Genomic DNA, 20788 nt, shown 5'->3' with positions numbered 1-20788 from the left:
TTGATTAAGAATTTAATAGAGTTAATGAATCATTAAGAACTTTATCGAACCAGTTTAATCTTAAAAATTCATATTTTAACGCTCCAAGTTTAACAATTATGACCCTATGCATGCGGCATCAAGAGTACAATAACAATCTATTTTTTTAAAAAGGAAATTGTATTAACATGATTTCCATTTCTTGACAAACACAGCTTAGTCTTGTTATTCCTAATGACTTAGTTGATCTGATTGAAAAACAAATATCCATACAAGTCACGGTATCAACATGAATCATCGACACAACATGCTAGCAAATCGCATTTATTAATTGGGAAAAAAAAAGGAATAAGATGAACTGCCCATTTTGTTTAATCCAAGATTCCAGTCTTCTGATAGCTTTCCACCGAATCAATGAGAGTTTCCTCCACTGGCCGGTAGCTCCACCCTAGCCTCTGTAACTTTTCTGAACTCAGATTTATTCCTTCCTCTTCTTCAGTGAAGCTGCCAGTGCAAGAAGATGTGCAATCATATTGCCAAAAACAGCGAAAAATAAATAGGAAAGCAATCCTTGCAAGGGTGAGCGAGTGGCATCATCCAACAAGAGAATCAAAGTAGAATAGCACTGAACTTGAATAATATGGATGGATGAGTACAACATGTTTCGAGTTACTTACCTTTTAGGATAATTATAGTTAGGATATATATTTCTCAATTTCTCCACCAAATCCTCTGTTCTGATTTCATGAGCTGTGCATATATATCTCCCTTCTGCCTCTGGCTTCTCATATACCAAAAGCAGTGCTTCAGCAACATCACGAACATCTACTAGATTTCGGAGTTTGTTTTCCAATGACTCGTACCCTTCTGCATTAGCATCTCGTGCAGAACACCAGTGAGCAATGATAAGATGGCATAAAATTCTGCTTCAGAACAAACCATATCTAAACTAAACTAAACTAAACTAACAAATAGTATATGTATTTTTGACCTGGGTTTCAAGTTACTAGCCTCGAGTGAGCCATGAGCCACTGTTACAGACTACAACAGCAATGTTTAAATATTTGAGTTATCCAAGCATGAAAAACTAAAGTATGATCAAATGTGGCAAGCTGTCTGGGAAGTCCAGAGTCCAAACCACAGGGTCACAGCCATCAGCACAAATTGAATCAGACGCAGCTTAGGTCAAAGCTACAATAATGAATCAAAGGACCAATTTTATTATGAGTATTTAATACTCTTAACTTTCATAGAATCTCAGTGTTAAAAATCATCAAAAGTACACTAAAAAATTCCTTGGATTACTTGTATGTAAAGATGACATTTAACATGCACAGGTAGAACCAGTGACCTGGGCATCGTATGGGTAGCTACCTTTCAAGAGTTTAATAAGAACCTTGCTACTTGCATTTACTGCAGAATGCAGAATTGGCCCCAAGATGAGGGAAGGACAGATTGTTACAACATCAAGTCCACTTCTTTTTGCACATTCCCACGCCTCACTTTCTGCTTCTGTCTTGGACAGACAATACCAGTTCTGGTGCACAAATAGAACCAAAGATAATAGCAAACAATGGAAAAACTTAAATCGTCTGTGGGATTAACTCTCATGATATAGAATTACAAAATGTAAGACCAGAAAAATATGTTCAACTCAGGACTTCCAAATTTGCATTAAAAACTAACTTCAAGTTTATCACCTTGGTTGCTCTGCAGTATTCCTTGTCAGACCACCAATTCTCATCCATCACTTGACCCTTTGGCAAGCTTGGGTTCATGCACACAGCAACCATAGAGGACACAATAACAACTCGCTTAACCTTTGCTTCATCACATGCTCTGAGCACATTCAATGTGCCCTTTACAGCAGGTTCGATCAATTCTACCTAAAATCATTACAAGATGGCATATTTCTTTATCAATCACCATCAAATACACTGTCAGTTGAACACTCTAATTAATTAGGCACGCTTGCCTCAGGGTTTGGTACTGTAGAGGAGGGAACGGGACTGGCAACATGAAAGACTCCTTCACATCCCTTGATAGCAGAACAAAGAGAGTTGTAATCCAGTAAATCTGCCTTAAAGAGTTTCAGATTCTCAGATGCTTTGTCAATGGTTTTCCAGTGAGCATACTTCTCGTCCGCTGCATGATATTGTCAACAAATTTGCATTAAAGCACCATTAAAAAAAAAAAAAAAACAATTCCATATTTCCACTTGATAAAGGCTGAGCTTCGATTTTTGACAACAACTATCTGCCGAATCCAGATGCGAATATTTAAAATGCGGCCATCAGTGAATCAATGACATGCAGCTAAAATTAAACCATTGCAAATTTGGGTATTATCGATTAAATGCTTAAAGATCTGAATAATACATGAAAATGGGGCATAGCAATACAAGTAACCCAAAGCGAGAACAGAGAATGAAAATAAATAGCTAAGAGTTTTGTAGATACCGACCGGGGTCTCTAACGGTTCCATGGACAAGATAGTTCTTAGATAGAAGAACCTTGAGGAGCCAAGAGCCCAAGAAACCTCCAGCTCCTGTCACGCATACCCTCCCCTTCTCTCCTGCCATTTCCAAGCTTTCGTAATCAATCAGTCTTTTAGTTTAGCACTTGTCTGCACTGTTGGTCTTGCCTTCCACACAAAAAAAGAAGTTCTTTTAGGGTTCCTTTATTTATTGCCAAGGAGTTGTCTTTTTCCTGTGTTTTGGCTTTCTAGCTGCTACACCCTGAAAAAAACAGGGCCCGCAACTAGTAGAACAACCGGTTATTCTTGCATTCCTTTCTGCGAAAGAGCCAACAACAACCGCTGGATGATGATATGATAATATCAAGATTTCAGTCGTCACGAATTTACAGCAACAAGTTCGAACTGCCATTACAACGACAATACTATTCAAGAGCAAAAACCCACGCCCTCTATTTGCATTCAATTAATGAATCCAGATTATCGCAACATGCATCAACGGCAACAAAAAAAATGTCCTGTTGTGTTCTGGAACGTACACTACAGGACTCTGTCAGCTTGTCATTTCCTAGCTTGGCAGCCTAAGTGCACCGGGGAATGATAAACGGAATGGAATTGCGATGGCACTTTTAATTTCCATTCTCTTGTCTATCTTCGTTATCGCCCCAAACTTTAAGAAATTATTATAAGCTCTTTTAGGGGGAGGGTGGGCCAGGCCCACTTGTGACCACCACATGGGTGGGAGTCAGATAAAGTAAAGGCATTGCCGGTGTAACAGTAATGGCTTAGCATAACCATTCTCTAGACATGGTTATTGTTCACTCGCATTTTCCCTGCAATAGTGTGATTTTTGATCAATTTTAAGTTGATCCTCAATATTTTATTTTGTATAATTGAGCCCTTTTGAACAATCTAATTGCATGTTTTTTTTGTTGTGAGAGTTGAATTAAAAGACAGAACTGAAGTGAAAAACATATGTAACTTAGTAATTCTTTAGAAATATCTTGGAAAGTTCATTTTCATTCCTCATCTTTTAAAGCTATTAGGTGATTGATCCCTGTAATTTTTTTAAAAATATATTTTTGTCTAAAACTTTATTTTTCTAATTTTTTTAGTCCTTTATTAGTAAAGGAGAGAGAGAGGATCGTCGAATTCCAGCTTAGAGAGAGAAAGTTGTCGTTGAAGAAGATTTAAACTACCAAAACGATCGGTTTTTATGTACGATAAGGGGGTTTCTATTAGGGTTATTTTACCTTCAAAACACTTACAAAAACACAATCTGAGCTCGGGAAGATTTATGGTTCCAAGTGGGTATTGGGTTTTGGACTGGTTTTTTGCGTTTTTAGAGAACATGGATTGATTTAACAAGATTTCTAGAGTGTTTTTTAAGTGTTTTTAGGTAAAAACAAAAGAAAGCTGTTTTTCCAGCCAAACTAGTGGTTGGATTTTGGGATTAACAAACAACGTATCGTCTGTTTTTTATTGCAACCAGTTGGGGGCGGACGACGCATCATCCGCGCCATTAAACTCTTAAAAAATAAAAGACCCACGTGCGTGTCTTTTTTTTATCGGGTCAGGCGCTAGGCCAGACCTCATTTTTCTAATTTTTTTTTTATATTAATGGCTTTTGTGTGTGTTTTTTAAATAATTTTTAAATTTATTTTTGAATTAATACCCTTTGTCTATGATTTTTTGGGTTTTTTATCCTTCATTGAATAAAGATCGTTTTTTAATTATATTGGGTGTGTTTTATTTTTTATATGGTTGGTATGATTCATCTTTAATTTTTATATAGATTAAATATTTATTTTTTACAATATTTTTAATATGTATAACCTTGAATGTTATTTTTTTTATTTTATCCAATACGTTTATCTTTGTGGATTTCTATTGCAAGATAATTTTTATAAATAAATTCATTAAATATAATCTAATAAACAATCCGCGTTGGATTTTAAATATCATCATAACTCCATGCTAGAGATTTGGAGTGTGTGAATGGTAGCAGCTATGGTAGAAAACCCACGCACGTTAATAGTTTCCCGATTTTAGTTGGGCCACGTGGTAGGATGTCTGGCCCATGATTGAAATTACTAGAGACGCGGTGTGGTCCGTTCAATTGAGCACCTACCTACCTACCAACCATCAAATTATTGGAATGCAGGCGGTGTCTGTTAGGCAGGGCAGTTATGAGACGCATCTTCTTGAGTTTTTTTCTTGGCCTAGCAATTCAACATTTGGTGATGCGCTGTGCAATCTCGGAATCCACGAGTTCCCTAGCTACCATCAATTACCGAACGCCTTTAATATTTATCGATCGATTCTTTTCAGTAATTAATTCGCGACGTGAGCCCCCAAAAACGTAAGCCCATGGGACTCTTTAGCTATACGAAACATGAATACGCAGCTAGCTGCATGAAACACGCAGCTAGTAGCCATACCTTGACGCTGACAGTTACCTCCTGCTGACCATGAAACGCGACTGATCGTTTTGAATCCGTTTGTCTACGCGTTCATGTTCGTGTTTTTTAAAAAACACAGTAATTATCTGTTTGGTTACGAATTGTTAATTGTAGAAAAATATAAGTCCTACTATTTATTTACGGCTGTAACTCGATTTTTAGGAAGCAAAGAATTCATGCTTTTTCATTACTGTTCATGCTAATTACACTGTTCAGTAAACAGTGCAATTAACATGAACAGTTTACATTGATACACTGTACACACTGTAATTGCACTATTTAGTGAACAGTGCAATTACATGAACGTTTTTTTTATTACTTTTTTTATTTTAGTGTGTGTGTTAAATTTTTTTTTTTAAAAAAAATAGTTACACTCGTATTGTGATGTGAACAATATTTTTTTTCCTGAAAAACTAGTATAGAGTGAATTAAATTCACTCGCACTGTAATATCAATTTTATACCTGATAATATTTTATCTAATTTTATTACACGCTCAAATAATTATGAAAACTGTAGTTTTTATCGGATGAATTTTATACATAATGGAATTATAAATAGTTTAATGAAATAATAAAAAATATTTTATATAAAATATTATTTATTTCATGATGTAATAGGAGTAATTAATTTTACAATATTTAAATTTAAAACCATCAATATTAATATATATTTTTTAAAATTATTTTATAATCTCAATTTCAAAAGCATTCTTAACCAAACACATTAAATTACTTTTTTTTCAACCTCAATTTCAACCGCAGTTTTAACCAAACACCTATTTTTTCAAACCAACCTCAACTAAAAGTACTTTTTATAAAATAACTTTTTTCAAACCACAACCACAACAGCTACCGCAATACCAAACACACTCTTTATAGTGTGTTTGCGGTAGCTGCTGTTATTATGATTTTAAAAAAATTATTTTATAAAAAGTATTTTTAGTTGAAATTGGTTTGAAAAAATAAATGTTTGGTTAAAACTGTATTTGAAATTAAGGTTGAAGAAAAAATAAATGTTTGGTTAAAACTGTATTTGAAATTAAGGTTGAAGAAAAAATAGTTTAATGTGTTTGGTTAATAATACTTTTGAAATTGAGGTTATAAAATAATTTAAAAATATATATTAATATTAATGGTTTTAAATTTAAATATTGTAGAATTAATTACTCCTATTACATCAAGAAATAAAAAATACTTTTTATTATTCCATTAAACTATTTATAATTTCATTATATACAAAATTCATCCGATAAAAATTACAGTTTTCATAATTTTTTTAGCATGGATAAAATATTATCAGGTATAAATTTGATATTACAGTGCAAGTGAATTTAATTTACTTTATACTAGTGTTTTTTTAAAAAAAATATTAAAAAAATTAACACACTAAAAAAAAAAGAATTTCACGTGAACAGTGTAGTTCTTGCGCTGTTCACATACTCCACTGTTCACTACATACTCCACTGTTAAATGAACAGTGGAGCATGCCTCCCCTGCTCATCGAACAGTGGACACATGCTTCCATTGTTCAGTGAACAGTGGAGGTAGCATGATACACTGTTCAACGAACAATATATCATAGTTGAATTTTCCGAAAGCAGTATTTTTATGCTTTTCATCTTCCTGCGTTCCGCATGCGATTTGGGTGTGGGACCATGCACAGTAAGTAGTTTTTTTTGTTAACCAAATGTTTGCTTCCTATGTTTTTGAAAAAACACAACTTCTAACGCGTAACCAAACGGAATCTTAAATAATGTTCCCTCAATACTATATTAAAATAATATCTTTTAAATTTATTTTTAACATTAAAATAGTTTAAAAACATATTAATTTAAAATAAAATAAAATAAAAAAACAAACTATTAGGAAAAAAGTGCAAGTGCAGACCAGAGTGTGGACATGCTAACACTGGGGACACTGCCTGTCAGATTTCGAAAAACCAAAACAAACAATCACTACTTAAATACTCGCAGGGAGAGTCCTTTGTTAGTTTAGGTGACAAGAGAATTGACTGGTTTACCTTCATATATATGAACATATTCGGATGGATTCAACGTTATAAATATTGTCACTTTGAGTTGCAAGGTGAGATTTTCTTCTTCATAAACAAAAACTCTATCGTAAATTAACTTAGAAATTAAGATATCCTCTAAATCTATAAGAAAAGGAAAAGGAAAAAGAAAAAGGACTTGTTTTGCGAGTTAGATGGCTAATCCAACTCAACGTGGTTGTCTTCAGCCTCTATCTGCCTCTGATAATCCTTTCCAGCAAAGGTTATCCGTAACCTCATCACATCTCTAATGAAAGAGAGATCATGTGGTTTTATATATTCTGTCCATCATTTGCCATGATCACTCTAGATGGTTTCATGAATCAATCTTATCGCCATTAAGTACTCTTATATTGTATGGTATCGAATTGTTTTCTTTTTTCAAAAGTTGTAATTATGGTCCTCACAGTCAAGAATTGGCATGAATGAACGAGAGGTGGTACTGGGTGAGAGAGAGCCACTCGTCAAGGAGTTGATGCTTTTGAAAACAACCACAATATTAATTGTAGACATTATCTTTAGTCTTCGACGTACCGCGCTGTTCTTGCCAAGCATATCTACGTCAATTAATCCCACCAGACATGTATCTCTCCGGCTAGCTAGCTAGCTAGTAACTCCTGGAAAAAAGAAGTTAATCTACTTCAGTGCTGTCGAAGCAACTGCAGCTTTATTCATTGTTTAATCCCTTCCAGTCATTCCCAGTAACCATCGCTTGTGTTATTCTAAAGATATCCAAATAGATCCAAAGGCTAAAATCATAATCATTACATGTTCTGTCGTTGGACCCTCTCGTTTCGTGATACACGCTGCCTCGTGGACACTGCAGTGGGTGGGATTCTTCGTCGTTTTGAGGTCTTTCTCAAGGGTTCTGTCCTGTTCTGGGACAAGTCTTCATGAGTTTTGTATAGTCTGGGTTCTCAATGTGGCTGCTTTATTTGTTAAACTTTGACTTTGGAAATTGATTTGGAAAGAAGTTTGAGTAACTGGGTCTGCCTGTAAATTATATTAAGTTAATTCAAATCAACTGTTTTTATTACATCAATATTTATTTATTTTTATTATTCACATTATCATATTAGAGATTTAATCATGTTTAATATATTTTACTAACTCACTGTTTTATTTAATTTAACTACAATCTCGTTTTGAATTAGATTTTTGAATTTTAAATTTTTCAAGGTAACACGTTACGCTAAACCAGGTGTAATAACCATACATGAACATTGTATCTGCAACTATGTGTTCGATTACAATAACTTTCCATTTCTGAAAAAAAGCGAAATTGTATACGTAATTTCCATTTCCTGGCTTAAAAAGCAGACAAAAAGATTTTTTCGATCCGTACTTCCAAGCCACACGATCATTTTTGTGGCCATTTCTACATTAAAATAAAATCAAAATCTTCTCATTACAAAGGGGGAAAAAAAAAAAAAACTAGAAGTCATCGTTGTTTTTATGTGGCATATGAGGAGAAACACTGTAAATTCAACAATGTATTGACCATTTTGTTGTTTATTACAATTAACAATTGCCTTCACAACGGGATAAAAATACTCTATTGTTCTTGAGAGTTAAAAAAAATTGCTTTTGCGTGCTTTTCTATTTATTTGCACAACAAAATGATATTGGTAGGTATAAAAGCTCAAAAATATTGACCTTGGGAGGGGTTTTGTTATCCTTTGCATATTTTTTATATGGGAAAATAACATATTTAACCTTTGACTCAAAAAAATCTAAGGCTAGCTAGAGGGTGTTTTTCATCTTTGCAGCGTAGTTTTTTTTTTTTTTTTTTGTAATATTCATATGCCCTTGAAGCAGGATTAGTAGTTTGCGTTATTAAAATATTAATAAATCAATAAAAAAAGATTGAAGTATGTTATGCACGCTTTAGCATGTTATCATCCAACACATCATTCCAGAGGCACTTCAAAAGTATTTTGGTGGCCAAAAATTATCGATCACCATCTCATCTAACATGAAAGTGGTGACGCAGCTGTTGAAGTTATTTGTTTGGTCAAGCTAGCAGTGGTTCAGCGGCCATAAATATTTTTTTTCCTTTCTTTTTTTTTTCTCTCATGAATCTTGGTATTAATGCTAAGCCTTTAAATATTCTGTTGTATTTTTCAATTTGTATTTTGTTTTGAATTTGATTTTCATTCTTTTAATCTTTATTTATTTTGATTTTAATGCTTTTTAAAGTTTTTTTTATTTTTATCTCTTAATATTTAATTCAATTTGATTTTTTATTCAATTGGGTTAAATGGAATCATGCCTAAATATTTTTTTCAAAGTCCTCCTGTTGGATTGGAAAACTATACATGTAGGTGAGAGCCAACCAGTAATTGATCATCCACCTCAGCTATGAACAGAAGACATGTTAGTCATATAATTGAAGTATGTAAAATGTTTCAGAGAAACAGCTGCTAGCCTGGATCTCACGTGAGCCGCGGGGGATTATTATTATTATTATTATTATTATTATTATTATTATTTATGAATCCAAAAGCAGAGCACCAAGTCCAGCAACGATTACAATCTGTCGGAAGCCCAGCCAGCCGACAAGTTTTTTTTTTTTTTTTGAAATCTAATAATAACAACAATAATAATAACAGCAACAACGCACTTAATAAAATATTTAGAAAAAATAAAAAATGTATGGCTCTTCCATTTACGCATAACAATTGTCATGAATTGTTAAATATTCTAATACAAATTACATTGAAAAGAAAGGAGATAAAAAAAAGATATCACAGAGTTATAATGAAACTTCCAAGATGATAAAATCAAATTATCAAAAATATTAGAAGAATTTCACAACTTCAAATAAGGGTATTAACCATACCAGAATGAGTCATATAAATCATTTACCTATAATGTATTGTTTTTGAACAGCTCATGTAGTTTATTCTAGTCATTATTAATGTTTTTTTTTGTATTGTTATATTTATTTTATTGAAATTTTTATAACGATATTAATAGTGTTATCGCTGAAGTTTTGATGTTTATTCAAGATTTTTTTTTCTCTTCTCTTTCCAATAATACTTGTGAAGAGAGATGAGAAAGAAAAAAATAAAAAAGATATTAAAAACACATTAAAACTCCAAAAACATTACTAATATCATAATATTTTTTTTTAGAGACAAACTCAACAATATAAATAATTACTAGAGTGTTACATACACGAGTTATCTAAAAATAATGAAAAACTCAATTGTTTTTGGATCGTTTATTTAATTCACTTCAATTTTTTCTTTTTTTTTTTCATGTTATTAAATTTATACCGTGAAGATCTTTATGAATGATTTCATTATTAAAATCGCAACGTGCCTCCAGTATTTATTTTTGTAACATGCTAAACTATGTTTTTTTTTATATATATATAGATATTTTATGGACCCTGATACTGTACCCTTTTTTTGTCCCGGGTGCTAATGTAAAGAAAAAACTCCCCAAAGACGCCAGCAACTGGCAACATACCTCCCAGACAGTAACTACAACATGACCCCCACTCCCAATTTTGCTCTTTTGCCACCAATAAAAAAATAAAATAAAATAAGTAAAATAAAACTTTTACATAAACCAGCTTTCTTGGCCATCAAAGATATATTACAGCAGTTCTTTTTACAGTGACATTGTTATATAATGATTTTAATAACCATACTAAAATCTTACCATTTTTTTTTTACTTAATCAAAATATTTTTATATTGATCCGTGTGTTAATTAAATTTAGTTAATTATTTTCTTAGAATGATTTTAAAGAATAATTTTTTTAAATGATGGTTTTAAAATTTAAGTTTTTTTTTAAAAAAATATAATCTATTTCACCTATTTACTAGCCTCTAATTTTACTCTTAGTTCATAAGTAGTTATAATATTTATATTTTCTTTGCTGTAAAAATAAAGAGAAGCTTCTCATAACTTGCCAGCGGGAGGCAACAAAGAAACAATTAACAGCTAGACACGTCGCAGACACCACACGTGTCGTCACACGCTTCCCTTATAAATTTCTCTCCTGATGCCCTCACTCAGTACACCCACTACGCGTGCTATAACAGCACGCCCAAACTTCCCGAAAGCAAAACTCAGTTTAAATTTATCCGCCGGAATATGCGGATGGACTCCCGCCGCCTGCCACCTAAATCATCACGCACCACGTCCTCTAACGGCGGCGGTCCTCTCCACCATCACCAGAAGCGACCTGCTCCTTCCGTCGACAACCGCTCTCCATCACCGACACCGAAAGCATCAGACGCGCTTCCCCTCCCTCTCTACCTGACAAACGCCATTTTCTTCACGCTTTTCTTCTCCGTAGCCTACTACCTCCTCCACCGGTGGCGTGAAAAGATCCGTGACTCTACGCCACTCCATGTCGTTACTTTCCCCGAAATCGCCGCCATTGTTTCCCTAATGGCTTCCTTTATTTACCTTTTAGGATTTTTTGGAATCGATTTTGTTCAATCATTCATCACGCGCCCTTCTCACGACGCTTGGGATTTGGAAGATACCGACAATCCTAACTACCTCATCAACGAAGATCACCGTCTGGTTACCTGCCCTCCGCCAGTAAACGTCCCTCCCATTTCCAAATTACCCAATCCTGAGCCAATAATTACACCTTTAGCCTCCGTGGAAGATGAAGAAATCGTTAAATCCGTCACAGAAGGAACATTGCCTTCATATTCGCTTGAATCAAAGCTTGGTGATTGTAAACGAGCAGCTGTGATTCGACGGGAGGCGTTGCAGAGGACAACTGGGAGATCTCTAGAGGGTCTACCTATTGATGGATTTGATTATGATTCAATTTTAGGACAGTGCTGCGAAATGCCGGTGGGCTACGTCCAGATTCCGGTGGGGATTGCCGGCCCTTTGTTGCTGAATGGGATGGAGTATATGGTCCCAATGGCAACGACAGAGGGTTGTTTGGTTGCAAGTACGAACAGAGGGTGTAAGGCAATGTCCGCTTCCGGTGGGGCTACTAGTGTTGTGTTGGCAGATGGGATGACTAGGGCTCCTGTTGTTAGATTCGAGACGGCGAAACGAGCCTCGGAATTGAAGTTGTTCTTGGAGGATCCTGATAACTTTGATACCTTGTCCATTGTTTTTAACAGGTCAGTTTTCATTGGATTCTCTATTTCTGTCTGAGTGTTTTAGATTTTTTTTGATGTTGATGGCTATCTACTGTACATGTATTTGTGGTGGTGAGGATTTTCCAGATATTGTATGCGGCTGCATCGTTTAGTTAAGAAGAGAAATTATGTTGGTTGTTATTAAAGGGAAAGATAGGATAGCTGTGGAAAGGGTTGGATTTCCATTTCTGACAGTTACCTGATATTACTATTATTGATGGTTGCAGGTCGAGTAGGTTTGCGAGGCTTCAAGGAATTAAATGCTCTATGGCTGGGAAGAATCTTTATATGCGATTTAAATGTAGTACCGGGGATGCAATGGGGATGAACATGGTCTCTAAAGGGGTTCAGAATGTGCTTGATTTCCTTCAGAACGATTTCCATGACATGGAAGTTATTGGCATTTCTGGTAATTTACTCTGCTCTTCTTAACTACACTCATAAGACCAACTAAGGTTTAATTGTCTTTTTGTTGTCTATAGAAGTTAATGTAGTTTATATGTTTCACAAATGGGTAGGTAATTTTTGTTCGGACAAGAAACCTGCGGCTGTAAACTGGATTGAAGGACGTGGGAAATCGGTTGTTTGTGAGGCAATTATCAGGGAAGAGATAGTCAAGAAGGTGTTGAAAACAAGTGTTGCTTCCCTTGTGGAGCTCAACATGCTCAAGAATCTTGCTGGTTCTGCTGTTGCTGGTGCTCTTGGTGGATTTAATGCCCATGCCAGCAATATTGTCTCTGCAATCTTCATAGCCACTGGCCAGGATCCAGCACAGAATATTGAGAGTTCTCACTGCATTACCATGATGGAAGCTGTTAACAACGGAAAGGATCTTCACATCTCTGTGACTATGCCTAGCATTGAGGTAGTTAAACTACTCATGTTATGACACTGTCGTTATACTAGCAGATTTATTTATTTAATGATGCAAACTATTAGTTATAATCCTTCATTATCGGAGTTCTTTATTTGGTATTCAATGATTTAAGCTGACAGAATTTGTGTTTCTATCAGGTGGGTACAGTTGGAGGTGGAACTCAACTTGCATCGCAATCCGGCTGCCTGAATCTACTTGGTGTCAAGGGTGCAAGCAAAGAGTCACCTGGCTCAAACTCAAGACTCTTGGCTACCATAGTAGCTGGTTCAGTTTTAGCCGGGGAGCTCTCTCTAATGGCTGCCATTGCACAAGGGCAGCTTGTCAAGAGCCACATGAAATACAACAGATCGAGCAAAGACATATCCAAAGCTGCATCTTAGTGAGAAGGCAGTGTGGTCTATCAATGATGTAAGGGAAATAAAAGAGAGAGAAAATGGTGTAGTAGGAAAAAAAATCAAGGCTATAGGTACCATGTGAGATTTGATTAGCTTGCACAGGTGTAAAGGTGCTATTGTATGAAGTGGGGGGGAGGAATGAGAACATGGATCATCGTGCTTTGTGCTCCTCCCTCCGCTCTCTCTGCAAACATGGCTGTATCCTCTGATCACATGTGGGCGAGTGATTCTTCCCACCTAGTATATGTTTCTGTCTTGTTGTGAATTTTTCAAGTCCTTTCCTCTCTTCTCCTAGTTGTTAATACTTAATAGACAATTATTATGTTTGGAGTTGGGGACCAGAGTGTCTCATGAGTGATTGAAGTTGTGGCAATGTTTTTACTTTTCATTTTATTACCGAGATGCGGGAATGTTTTTTTTGTAATTGGATTTTAAAATATTTTTTATCTAGAAATATTTTAAAATAATATTGATATTCAATTATTAAAATAATCTATAAATATTTAAAAATAATTTTAAAAAATATGTTTTTTTAATAAGAAAACATATAGCTGCCATGGAGCGAGATTTTTTTATTCTTGTTGGTTTGGAATCATGGTGGTGTTGGTGGTTTAAATTGTTTTTTGGTTTAGAATGTTAAAATATTTTTTAAAAAGTAATTTTTAATATCAGCCCATCAAAATAATATAAAAATATAAAATAAAATTTATTTTAAATAAAATAAATAAAAGTTTTTCAAAATTTGAAAGAATATTATTTGAGTAGTTTTTTCAAACACACCGATAATCAAAGAGTTGTTTTGAGAGTATAATCGATTCTTTTCCTTCGTATTCTAGAATTTGAGCCTTGTGCATTTCCTGATTAGGAAACATGGTCAAGCTATGGTTCAGGCTTCAGGGTCCATGTCACGTCTTCTAGGTGGACTATTTTCTTGCCACGTTTTATTGTTTTTCCTTTCTTTTTGTTTGATTCTTGTTGAAATGATAAACGTGTATCTGCCGTTCAAGCCAAGATTGCTCTATCAGGTTGTCTTCAAATCTATTCCACGAGTTTCAGGCAATTGTCGAGATCGCAATGACACAGCAAAAACCTTCACCGAATAAGTAAAGATGGCTATAGTACATAGACGGCCGATTCTGCTTCTGCCGGTTCATTAGCCCACTGTTCAGCCTGCACCACAGCAATGTTTTGACTCTCTCCACTTCTTCTCAGATCAACAATGGTGCCATTTGATTCTTCCATTTGATAAAAAAAAAAAAAAAAACAATGGTGCCATTTGCTATTTTGTTATAAACAGAAGAGGGCTTTCATCAAACCTTATGATTGGTCGAAAATAGGGGTTTCTGTTTCCCCATAAACAGCAAAATGAAATTGGTAAACTTGATAATTAGTACAATTGAATCACAGCATTAAAGCATGTCTCCTTTTTTCGCTTTATTGGGTGTTCAAGTATATTTTCTGGGCTGCCTTAGTGCTCATTGCTACTGTTTTCTTACTTGCACTCGCGATTCGATAATTCTCCATTTATTCCATGTTTCAGAATCGGGTATTGTATGAATCTAGGCATGGAAGTCCTGAAGTTTGAATGGGTTCAGTCTGTAACACAATCCCTGTACTCGGATTCTTAGAGCTAATGAAATCCCATCGTATCTCTATGGATCGAGATGATTGACAGCAGCCATGTCCAGCATGGAGGAAGATTCAGTGTTTTCCACTGGTATTCTCTCCAACGATGTTTCACAGCCACATATGCTGATTCAGAAGCTTTAAGTGTCCACGTCACGCATTCTGTGACATTCGCATGGAGAGAAGGGGTTATAATCATGGATAGCGCAAAACACATGGATGAAAACGTTGCGGCCTTGAATTTCGAGGCAACATCCAATCATGTGGAAGAAGAGGTTTCATCAAGGAGGACAAATTTGAAGCCGCCCTCGTTTTTCAAGGGTTTGAGATGTTTGGTTGAGATGTCGCTTCTATTTCTTCCTTTTTCTTTTTTGTTTCAAGAAGGTAATCAAACGTTTAATTGATCCTACTTAATATAAAACTTCTCAATAAGTCTTCATTTTGATTAAGAATATATATATACATGGACCCTTCATTCTCTATCAACGGGAAAAAAAAAAAACATAAGAAGAAAGAAAATTGCTAAACTTCTCATAAGATTTATTTGAACTTTACACGTTTTCTTTTCGTCTTTCTTGAGAAAGATGAGTGACAAAATGTTTCTCTTGATTTTAATTTATCTCGTTCAAAATAAAATACTTATGTTTCTCTTAATTTTAGTTTATCTCGTTCAAAATGAAATACTTTTGTGATAAAATATTTCTTTTGATTTTACCATTTATTTTAGTAAAAAAATAGATTAGTGACGTTAGGAGTTTGGCTCTCAATTCGTGCAAATAATACAATTTATTGTTCCCATCAAATTATCCTCAACAAAATCAAGTTTATCATCACAACTCTTCGTTAAAACATCAAATCCCTCGGATTAACTAACCTTACCAATAAATCCTTAAGACCTGAAATTAGTAAGAAAGAGGAGGTGCTGCAATGAGCCCAATGGGCTGTGCATTGTGGGCCAAGATAAGCAGCGTAAGCCTTTAAATCCCATCCTAGCAAGAGTGCAATTCCAACAGTATTATCTATTATATATCTAAAATAATAATAATTAAAAAAAAACCGGGGTTTTTCTCTAAAAGCTTTCTCTACATGTGAACAACGAAGCCTTGTCTTCTTCTCATTTTATCTGCAGGCTTTTTTCTTTAGATTCTTTTGTGCGGTCTTACGTACTACGATCTTGTAAGACTTGATGGATAGTCAATCTGCTTTTGTTCTGTGAAGTCTTTCTAGCTGGTATTTATACCAATATATAGCTTCAAGTATCACGAATAATCTTTTTTTTTTTTGTGTGAGGTGGAGGTTTATAATGAATTAATTGATGAGCTAAGCCCAGTCTCATCCTCGTTAATGTCACCATCATTCTCAACATTAGCATCCTCATCAGCATCATCTCCACCATAATTCTCCCTGTAATAATAATAATTGTGTTCCTTTCTTGATATATATAAAGTACATCACGGTTCAGGTTGAAGTTTAGTTTTTTTAAATTGTTTTATCCTGATTTAATGTCATACATAGATTTATTGAGAGTATTTCTTGAGTGTTTTCGGCTGAAACAATAGTGATAAATAAGTTTTTTTTTTATTATTATCATGGGTGTCCGGGCCAGCTTGCGCGTATCTCGACTAATCCCACGGGCCCTGAAGTTAACGACCATGTAAGCCTCCAGTGGCCATCATATGAGCAGCCACAGAGTTTGAACCTGAGACCTAAGAGGGAGCAAACCTCTTAGTCCCAAGCTCTTACCACTAGGCCACCACCTAGATGGTTAAATAAATAAGTTTTTTTTAGTTTAAGGAGTCGAAGAACTAATTTTTTAGCTATCTTAATTGTTTAGAGATGAAACAGGAATAACGTGTCATTAATTTTTTTTTGAAAAGAAATTTATTTATTTATTTTTATTAAAATTATTTATTGATTTTAAATTAATATTCATAATTGATTTTAAATTATTTTTTTTACAGATTTATATAAATACGAGAGTAGCATTAAGATCAATTAATGGCAGTTATAAGGATCACAAAAGCAATATAGAGGGTTATTGTCTGAATCAACAAAGCCAACGACTCGCTCGAAACTGGCTTGTAAGTACATGCCTCTTCCAAATCTATCACCATCCTCATCTTTTACACGCGCGCGCGAATACCTTGCTATCTAGGTCAGATGATACTTTTATTGCTACTGCTACTCATACTGAAAAATTAATTTTTAAATAATTTAATATTAAATAATAAAATTAAAAAAATAATATAAAAAATAATTTAAGTTAACTCGAGTTAACCTGCTAAATACTATTTCTAGTTCATGAGGCCAGAATAACCTAATACAAAGAAAAAAAATCATGAAATTTAATTATCAGTCAACCTCATATTAAAGGATAAAATTAAAAAAATATCAATTAAAAAAAAACGAGTTAGTCAGATTAATCCATCAAACCCATGATGTATATTATGAGAGTGAGATGACCTAATAAAAAATAAATTTAATATTAAAAGATAAAAAAAACATTGATAGAAAAAAAAAAGAAAAAAAAAATCATCCCATCAAATAATAATTTGTGAGAAGGGGCATGGTAAAACCTCTTATCTTATAATTTTTTTTATTTGTTAACTTACCAGAACATGAATGATTGACAAGAGACAAACACTAACAATAATAATATATCACTTTTGTATTATCAGATATATCAAGATTAATTATTTTTTTTATCAAGTATATGTTTAGTATTATAATGCATAATATTTTTTAAAAGATTTTTTTATTAGAAAATATATTAAAATAATTTTTTATATATATTTTTTACATTAGGATATAAAATTATTAGAAAACACTAAAAAATAATAATATTATTTTAATGTTTTTTATGCCAAATAAATCTTGAAATTTCTTTTTTGAATTCGAGAAAATCTCATTCCTTGAAAAGCACATTTTATGGGTTCATGTGAGCGAGTAAAATCCTGGTTGTCCCAGGCTCTTACAAGGAATGCACGTCCTGACTCGAACTCGAGACCTGCTGTGCAGATCTTAAGCCCTTTACCATCACCCCACTCCACCGTCAGAAAACACACTTTGTTTTTTATGCCAAATAAATCTTGAAACGCAATTATATAAAAAAACAAATTTCCTCAATAATTATCAAAACGGCAGACTTAGAATTTAATTGGTGAGATTCAAAGTTTCTCCATCATCCTCATCGAAGGATAGACTTGGCTGTAAACTAGGGACTTTGTCCATCTGGTTTTCACCATGAACGAATGCTCCGTCCCACCTGTAATTATGAAAAACAAGCAAACCAATCACTACGAGTCTTAACGAAAAGGAAATATAAATTAATCCAATGGGTTTTGAAAGCAAAAGAGCCCAAAGGTTTGTGGACCCGAAAGGCAGCAACGGCTGGTTGATCGTATCTGTGGACTTGATCATGTTCAAGGCAAAGGTCATCGAGTTCCACACGACCAAGATCCACAACAGAACATGATCACGTGGCCATGGCAATCAACTTGGAGGCACCAATTATTGCTTAAACACGCACCAACCACTCATCCAGGTGGAGCTCCATCACGTGAACCCATGGCTTGTCAGCACGTCCACATGTCACCTGTTTTGTCCTTGATCGCCCCCTCTCGAAAATATTCACTACCGTTTTCGTTCGACTTTTCTAATGGATTATTGATTTAATTCGGAGCGGGAATTGGACGTCTCCCCTGCTCTCTCTCTCTCTCTCTCTCTCTCTCTCTAAAATGACTTGGCATTACCACCACAGGTACGTCCGTCCTGGGTTCTTAACAATAAAGAGCTGGAAAATCTGCTGTGTGAAAAACTTGGCTCCAGCTCGAGTAGGGTTCCTCGTTGGAAACAATTAACGGCTTGCTATTGGCAGGTAATTTCGGGGCCACTACCATCAGAATCGAAGGGATTTTGTCCAGGGGATTGAATCGAAAACGATCCCTGATGGGATTGGATGACAAACGGGCTCGGTGTCCACCACATGCATGGCACATTATATGCTTACACCAGTACTCTAATTTAATTGTAAAGCCATCTGCAACTTGCTCCTGCTTTTTACTATAAAATTAGATTATTTGATAGTGCTGTTAGGCTTTTGTCAAGCTTAATGTGCTCCATCTCCCTTTAATTATGTTCACTCACCGGTCCCAGTCTTCAACTTATTGAATCGTGGGCCACTTCACTTGTTGACAATATTGACATCATGCATGCCTGTATTTTGAACTTTTGCACTGAATTTTAGTGGCAAGCTAGCTAGCATCTTAGTAAACCATGGATGACGAAGAAAAGGGAAAACAAATTAATTAATTAATATTGCAGTGATCGATCTAGGGTTATATATATATTATGACTGTAATCATGATCTCATGTTCAAGTTAACTACGTCCTTGTGACGAGCAAACATCTCATCAAATTAATAGGTAAAGTCTAGCTATTGTTTTTAATTAGATTTTAAAAAAATAAAGGTACATAGTATCACATGTTAATTTCTGTTAACAGAAAGTATATATAAATTTACTCTAAACCTCTATACAAATAAATTTATTTTATTTTAATCAAATCTATTTTTTCTTAATTTTAAAGCAAGATGCTTATTTAAAAATTGTTAAGAGTGATTCCCACGTCAAGGATTCTCATACCCTCTTTATTTTATTTTTATTTTTTTTATTTCCATTGTTCTCAACTCAAAAGGCCTGATTTCTTTATTTAATTATTTACACATATTCATGTATTTAATAATTGATATGGCCGAGATTAGTCTAATAATGCACTGAACTTGATTGGTCATGAACTGCAGCAAAATAGTAGAAATCTAACAACCTCTGGAATCATATAATTTGATGGATAGATAAAAAATAAAAAAAAAGGCAGTCAAACTCACCTGCGGCAACCAAGAAAAGGAAATTTAGTGTTTTTTTTTTAGGTTTCAGTATAATACTTAATTTGTCATCGATCTGTCTCTATTGGACTTACAGTTTGTATGACAAAATATACATTAAAATAAAAAATAATTAATCCATGGTATATATCGACGGGGTGGAATATTGTATGCTGTAAGTGTTTTAAAATATAATTCAAGTTTCATCCACTTGGCCTAGTTAATTAGACACGCCATGGAAGATGCTGTCATGGATATCGAAGCTTTAATTTCAAGTTTTTCATACTTTTCTCTCTCCATATAATCTGTGTGGTTTAAATAAACAATTGTTTCAATAGAACAAATCTTGTTCGTAATTACCATTATAATTATAAAGTATTATTTAATTATTGTTTTTATATAGAATAAATAGAAATAGTGAAGATAAAGATGACATGTTGTCCTATCTTTTTTGTTTTTAAAGGAAAATTAAAAAATTATTTCGAGACATTTATTTTTGGTCTTTCTAAGTGCTAGACATATTTTTATTATTTCTATATATATTTATTTCATATGCCTCGAAACATTAACTAAGTTGAGTAATTAATGTAACAAAGAACTAATTAACGAGTAGCATTTAAATGTTGATTTAGAGGTTGGATTATGTGACTGTACGTAGTTGAGTTAGAGGCCGGGGCCGGATGATCGAAAAACTGAATGCCAAAGAAAAAAAGGGGTGCATGGTGGAATAAAAATGCTCAAATGATTTTAATTTTTCTTCCAGGCGTGTCGGTGTTAATCGAGCAGAGTATCCAACATGCTGACGGAGGGAAATTGAGCTGCTAGGGTATTGGTCTCCATGGCAGGAGGGACCTATATATATTGGGTCCAAGTGGGGTGGTGCTTTCATGACTTAAAATGGAGACGTGAAGGA

At 34.3% G+C, this 20788-nt stretch overlaps 2 protein-coding genes across 2 annotated transcripts; one reads left to right on the top strand and one right to left on the bottom strand.

Moving 5' to 3' along the window:
• Positions 1–228: 228 nt before the first annotated feature.
• On the bottom strand, positions 229–3086 carry LOC133690724 (cinnamoyl-CoA reductase 1-like). The gene is made up of 6 exons (XM_062110989.1): positions 2443–3086; positions 1955–2124; positions 1680–1865; positions 1354–1516; positions 657–846; positions 229–483 (listed from the first exon to the last, which is right to left on the bottom strand). Exons 1-6 carry the CDS (start codon positions 2558–2560, stop codon positions 351–353), a joined length of 960 nt encoding a protein of 319 aa, XP_061966973.1. The 5' UTR covers positions 2561–3086; the 3' UTR covers positions 229–350.
• Positions 3087–10982: 7896 nt separating this feature from the next.
• On the top strand, positions 10983–13689 carry LOC133691539 (3-hydroxy-3-methylglutaryl-coenzyme A reductase 1-like). Its single transcript, XM_062112080.1, has 4 exons — positions 10983–12077; positions 12323–12504; positions 12614–12960; positions 13110–13689. Exons 1-4 carry the CDS (start codon positions 11077–11079, stop codon positions 13350–13352), a joined length of 1773 nt encoding a protein of 590 aa, XP_061968064.1. The 5' UTR covers positions 10983–11076; the 3' UTR covers positions 13353–13689.
• The last annotated feature ends 7099 nt before the right edge of the window (positions 13690–20788 follow it).

The sequence above is a fragment of the Populus nigra genome, chromosome 4 (assembly GCF_951802175.1).
Source record: "Populus nigra chromosome 4, ddPopNigr1.1, whole genome shotgun sequence".
Classification (NCBI taxonomy): domain Eukaryota; kingdom Viridiplantae; phylum Streptophyta; class Magnoliopsida; order Malpighiales; family Salicaceae; genus Populus; species Populus nigra.
Note: the sequence above shows the minus strand (reverse complement) of the source record. Positions and strands in the feature narration are given on the sequence as shown.